The sequence below is a fragment of the Aristolochia californica genome, unplaced genomic scaffold (genome assembly GCF_029961685.1).
Source record: "Aristolochia californica isolate CCGP_79_NKW_82.1479 unplaced genomic scaffold, dmAriCali1.0.hap1 SCAF_7, whole genome shotgun sequence".
Taxonomy (NCBI): domain Eukaryota; kingdom Viridiplantae; phylum Streptophyta; class Magnoliopsida; order Piperales; family Aristolochiaceae; genus Aristolochia; species Aristolochia californica.
The window spans coordinates 33,662,030-33,668,509 of record NW_027182268.1 but is presented as its reverse complement, the minus strand read 5'-3'; the positions used below and the strand labels follow the sequence as shown (position 1 = coordinate 33,668,509).

The 6,480-nt window shown below is 32.8% G+C and overlaps 1 protein-coding gene across 1 annotated transcript; it reads right to left on the bottom strand.

Annotated features, from left to right (window-relative positions):
• Positions 1-5,686: 5,686 nt before the first annotated feature.
• LOC137937340 (secreted RxLR effector protein 161-like) lies at positions 5,687-6,223 on the bottom strand. The gene has a single exon (XM_068782408.1). The coding sequence runs from the start codon at positions 6,221-6,223 to the stop codon at positions 5,687-5,689; it is 537 nt and encodes a 178-aa protein (XP_068638509.1).
• Between the last annotated feature and the right edge of the window lie 257 nt (positions 6,224-6,480).

Here is a 6,480-nt window from a genome sequence, read left to right as displayed (position 1 = left end):
GAGCTTGGTGGAGGAGGTGATGAGGTCCGATTAGCAGGTGTAAATGAGGATGAAGATAGCGATGATATTAGGGATGAAGACAACCTATCAATAACCATGCGGAGGTAGCGTGCATTAGAATCCACTAGAGCAGCACAATTTCAAGATTCCATAGCGACTAGCATGTGGAGTGATTATTGATGGTTGTACTTAATTGCTTATGAACATGTATGTTGTCGTTCATATGTACTAAAGTAGTAAGTTGATCATTTTAAATGCACGAACTCGTTGTTATATTCCAAGGCATAATCGTTTGTTTTTTTGCTGTAAATTGTGGACTATTACAAAATAATTTATTTATTTATTATATTCGCTTATGTATTTTTAAATTTTTTATTTATTTTAAATAATTAATTCTAGTCACACGTAATTAGTATATTAATTTAGAATAAATTGTAATCATTAATTAGTGTCATTATCCAATTTCTATAATTAATTAAACCGTTGGTTTTACATTTTATGTTAATATATTATTAGTTAATAATACGTAAAAATATATATTATGTTATAGATAAAATAATATATTTTTTTATTTATTATGTATTTTTATTTTGTATTAAAATAGTGATTTTTAATGTTAAAATATATCTTATGTTCTTAAAAAATAATTTATTTATTTATTATATTTGCTTATGTTATTTTTAAATTTTTTATTTATTTTAAATAATTTATTCTATTCACATGTAAATAGTTTATTAATTTAGAATAAACTGTAATCATTAATTGGTTTAATTTTCCAATTTCTATAATTAATTAAACCACTGGTTTTATATTTTGTGTTAATATATTCTTAATTAATAATACGTAAAAATATATATTATGTTATTGATAAATTAATATAGATATATTTATTTATTACGTATTTTTTTATTGTGTATTAAAATAGTGAGTTTTAATGTTAAAATATATCTTATGTTATTAAAAAATAATTTATTTATTTATTATATTCGCTTATGTTATTTTTTACTTTTTTTATTAATTTTTAATATTTTTTTAGTCACATGTAATTATTGTTTTAATTTATAATAAACTATAATCATTAAGTAATATAATATAGTTTTTTATTAATTAGAATATTAATATATATTAATACAACACATTAAATCACTTATAAGTGTAGTAACCATGTTTATTTTGGTTAATTTTATGTTTAGGTATATGTTCTATTTAAGTATATTATAAAAGGTTACTCATTCTCTTCTTTATATCATATTTTTTATTTGGGGACACTAACACTGGAATCTGTTTTCCAGTGCACTTGAACTCGTCTACACTAACACCTAAGGATGAGTTGAAGTTGAATCAATTCATTTAAGATGAATTGAATTCTTCACTTCATTTCAAGTTCATTGTGGACTAACCCCTCCTAATGTAACACAATTTTATTGAAATTATAGTATACACATAAAAGGATCCTCCTTGTGGGCCCTTTTCTATAATAGAAGGGATAGAAGTGAGGGTGGGGCAAAGTTATTAATTTCATTGTTTGTTATCTTGCTTCTATGATTCATTAGGTTTATGATTTAGTTCCATGAGGCATCAACTATGGCCGATGCATAATTACATAAAAAAATTCAAGGTTGATCTCATCTGAAATAAGGATAATATGTTTCTTTGCATGGCTGTTAAATCACATGCATGTCACCTTCTTTCAAATTAGTCTCTTCATACTCTACCTAATGGCAAGAGAAGATAATGGTACAAGAGAGTCCCACGTAACCAGCCTTGTAAAGCTGTTGCAATAGAGTGATAAGCCATTCTAGAACCTTTGTCCTTCAGACATTTTCCTGCTGCATCGTATTATAGATTAGAAGATCGATACCATCACATTTGAAGAAAACCCATTTCTTAATGAATTAAATCTGAATTTTCACTAATGGTTTGGGTTTGTATCCATTGACATCCTTATTGAAGTCAAATTTAAGAACCACAAAGGCAACCACAATTTACAACCTAGCAACATAAAGCAATAAAACACTACAGAGGCAATTGAAATTTCAGAACTTGAGCTCTTTCCAAGCATTTCTGTTTGTTGTACAAAACTTCTTGAATGCAACAAGCTTTGGGACTTTTTGTAAAGGAGTTAGGTGCTTTCAGACTTTCAAGGTTGATCTCATATGAAATAAGGATAATCTATTTCTTTGCATAGCTCAAACAAGTAGTCTCAAACAAGTAATCTGATTTAGTCATTTGTTGTGGTAAGATAACCATCAAAATATCATGGGCAAACCATCAACATATTCTTAGTCCTCTTTAAATATTTTGTTAACCTTTGTCCTGGTGTGCTTGTCTAATTTGGTATTAGGAAACTCTCCCAATTTCTTGGTATGCAAATATAATTACGATAGGCTACATAAGCTCTGCCATTGCACCTCTAGTCCTTCAATGTAGAATTTGAGTAAGAAAGTCCTTTCAAGAAACATATCACTAGAAAAATTGAACTCTACTAAATGAAGGCACTACACAAAGAGAGAGAGAGAGAGAGAGAGACCATTAGGAGTGGAAATCTCAACAATTATCATTAGTCATTTATACTGCATTAGGGTAGTCCTATGCCCTGAAGTCAAGTGCAAAGAAAGATTTCAAACTCAATCTCAATATAAAATCCTGGATAAACTAAAAATTTAAAAAATGAGTTAAAAAGAGCTTTCAAATAGAGAACCTATTGCTATGTTGCCTAGAATCAGTAATTTGGTAAATAGCAACATTATTTTGATCAAGTCCTATTTTTGGTAGTCATTTTACTCACTTGTCAATAGAAATAAACCGACTCTATCAAAAGTAACATTTAGTATTAATCAAAAGGTATCAACAAAAAAAATACATAATAATTGGCACTAAACATTGAAAGAAAATCTCACCCAACTCCTCTAATCCAACCTATGGCCTCTAAATAAATTGTCCCAAGTTTCATAGCTACAAGACCCACATGAGGTCAGTAGCATAAAAGCCTATAGTGAGGCTTCGTAAATATAACTCGCCATGGAAGTCCATTACTTTGTATTTTTCAATGCCCATGCCGAATTTGGGATTTTCATGTTCTCTAACAAAGAATCCTAAAGCAACAATTATTCTAAGCAGGCAAAGCAAAATAAATAAATAAAAAGCCGAATAAGCAAAAAAGAAAAATCAAAATTTAAGCTAGTTGAATAATCTTCCTATTCTCTAATAGAGCTTTGTGAAATAAATAAACAAATAAATAAATTGATAAGGTGCAAGTTTGATAAAGCCTCATTGTACCTTGCATTGGAATGGCAATCAAACGATGATGGCATCACCGGAGACGGCAATGGAGACTTTGGGAGAAGCTATGGTGGAAGAGGAAAAACATAATGAAAGAAGAAAGAAAGGATCACGTTGGTGATGGGAAGGGAGAGGAAGAGAATGATGGTGAGGCGAGGCTACGAGGCTTAGGCGATTGTGACAGTGACAACATGCGAATGGGGGCAAGGCGAGCCATGGTTTGGTGAGAGATTAGGTAGAATGAGAAAAGAGGGAAAGAACGAGGAATGAGAGGCAAGCAAGGAGCGCGACTTGTCACCTCTACCGTTGATCAACATCAAATAGCCAAAATAGCCGTTTCACATTTTTTGCATGAAACTGGGTTTTGTACCCGATCATGCTTCTATATGTATTACTCATCTCAAATATCTCCCAAGTGTTCCCATATTAGTTTGCAAGTTCTAATGCCATTAAAATCTCAACAATAAATGATTTTGGCATAGGTTTTTAGTGAAAGCTAAGTATTTGTGTGCATTGGTTTTAGTATCATATTAAAATACTTGGTGTTTGATTGGTGGAAGTTTGTCTACTAATTTTAATGTCAATCAATGTATTTTGAAATACAAGCAGTTAAGATCTAATACATTACGGCTGCTGAATAGCTTGCACCTGGGATTGGGTGTAATTTTTTTTTTTTATTTTGATTCTAATATCTGCTTATTAAGGGTTCTATTGCGCTTTAACTAGCTAAGCAACTATCTCTTGTAGTTGTAAACCAATCCAAAATCTCACAGGTTGATTAGGAGTCACTAAAAATCCTTTACTTGGGTCTCTGTGTTTGTTTCTAGTAGCTGGTGACGGTAAGTCCCAAGTGTTGGGATGGTGTTGTTAACCCATTTGGGTTATTGGCGTAGTAATATGAAAAATAGTATTTGTAAACCACTATAAAAATTTGAGGTGTAAGAGTGTTAAAAATTCAATTTAAGCTAAAAAAACTCCTTCCCCCTCCCAATCTAAACCCTTTTCTCACAACTCTCTCATTGTCCAAGCATAAGAATTTCTTAATTTGCACGGGGGACAATTCAACATTCTTTCTTGTGAAAAATAAAGGAATAAGTTGCCTCCATATTCTGTTGTATGAATCAAATATCTTTGGAATGATTAGATAAGAATGGAATTTCGATAAACAAGCAAAGGGAAAATAAAGAGAGAGAAAAAGGGAGATTAGAAGAAGCATAATTTCTCTTTTCAGTTTCCTGATTGGGTTTTGGCTTTAGTTTGGTACATTTTATTCTCAGTGCACCCTCCAGAACACGTGCCTCGAGACTGCGTTTTCCACGAAGAGAAGTCTAAAACGATCCATCTTTGGAAAAAAGCTGCCAGAAATGGTTCCCTGATTTGATATTCCTTTCAGCATGGCCAGCAAGTAAGTGACTTAATCTTGTTTTTCCATTGTGAACGAGACCAACTTTGATTCTAATTTTACATGAGACAGGTGTCGATGAGTGTTAGCAGATCAGAGTAGCTTCCACGCTTTACCACCGTTCATGTTGAACTTCTTCAGCCCTCCAAGAAACATGACGAAGATGAGAATGAGCTTTCCTCTGTCGCTCCATCGTCCCATGAACCCATACCACGCATCTTTACGGTAGCCATCTTGCTTCAGTCGCCTTCGTCAACTGTAGCCCGCCCGTCGACTATCCGAAGCCATTTGCCAAAATTCCGTTAGACAATCAATAACTCAGAAACTCCACTTTAAGTAACATGTTTTTCTGCAAAATATTCAGCTCGAAATAATTCCCTTAATTATTGGTTTAGTTTTTGAATGTTGAATTGGTAAAGGTTGAAGGCGGAAGAAAAGTAAAAAAAAAAAAAACATCGCTTGAAATAGAACAAGAACCAGAAGAAGTGATGAGAGAGAGAGATGAACTTGCCTATGTCGAATATTTTGGAGATAAAAAATCCGTTTATTGAAAGAAATAAATGGCTTACAAATAGCCTTACAGAAAACAGAAAGTTCTTCCGTTTATCAATCTGAAAGAACCGGTGTAAAGACTAAAAACAGTCTAGAAGGAATAGTTTCTTCTGTAACAACTTTAACATCCTCCGTTAAACTGAATGCTTTTAGCAATCAAATTACACCTGGATCCCAACAAACACCCAACAAATCGCATATTTTCAAGAACGCGTCAAGCTTTAAAGGCTTAGTCATTATATCTGCAACTTGCTCCTACGTATGACAATGAACCATCTTTACAATTTCATCTTTTGTGAGCTCACGAACTAAATGAAAGCAAACATCAATGTATTTGCAGTGACCATCCATCACTAGATTTTTAGAAAGCTTGATTGTTGAACTATTATCACAGTAAATGGTTGTAGAATCATGTTGAGCATGACTGAGATTTTCCAATATCCTTCTTATCTATATTGCTTGACAGGCACATGAGGTTGTAGCAATGAACTCAACTTCAGTAGTGGACAAGGCGACTACAGGTTGTTTCTTCAAGGACCAAGACACTGCTCCTGAGCCCAACATAAACACATAACCTGAAGTGTTTTTCCTCTCGTCTAAATCCCTAGCATAATCACTATCTATGTAGGCAATCAATTCCTCACTTCCTCCCTTATTGTAGAACACACGAAAATCAACAGTACATTTCAAATACCTTAATATCCTCTTTGCTACTTGGAAATGAACTTCAGTAGGGCAATCCATGAATCTACTGATGAGACTCACCACAAACATAACATCTGGATGAGTGGCAGTCAAATACATAAGACTTCCCACAATCTGCTTATAGAAAATATTGTTTATCCTCACTCCATCTCCATTTTTCATGAGTTTGAATCCATGAACCATAGGATTGCAAACTAGGTTGCACTTGCCCAAGTTAAACCTCTCCAACACTTCCAATACATATTTCTTTTGACTAATAAAGATGTCATCTGGTCTTTGCATCACCTCAATGCAAAGAAATCATCTCATTTTTCCAAGATCAGTCATATCAAATTCAAGCATCATGTTTTTTTTTAAACTCAACAAACATAAACTCATCATTCTCAGTAAATATAAAATCATCCACATAGAGACACACAATTATGATCTTACCTCCATTTCCAGTCTTGATGAATAAAGTATGTTCATGGTGGCATTTATCAAATCCTTCTTTCATAAAATAGGACTCTATAAAACTATACCAAGCTCGCGGAGCTTGT

What these genes read in the sequence shown, in the direction of transcription:
- LOC137937340 (XM_068782408.1), bottom strand. Translation starts at nt 6,223, where the DNA reads ATGCAAAGACCAGATGACATCTTTATTAGTCAAAAGAAATATGTATTG.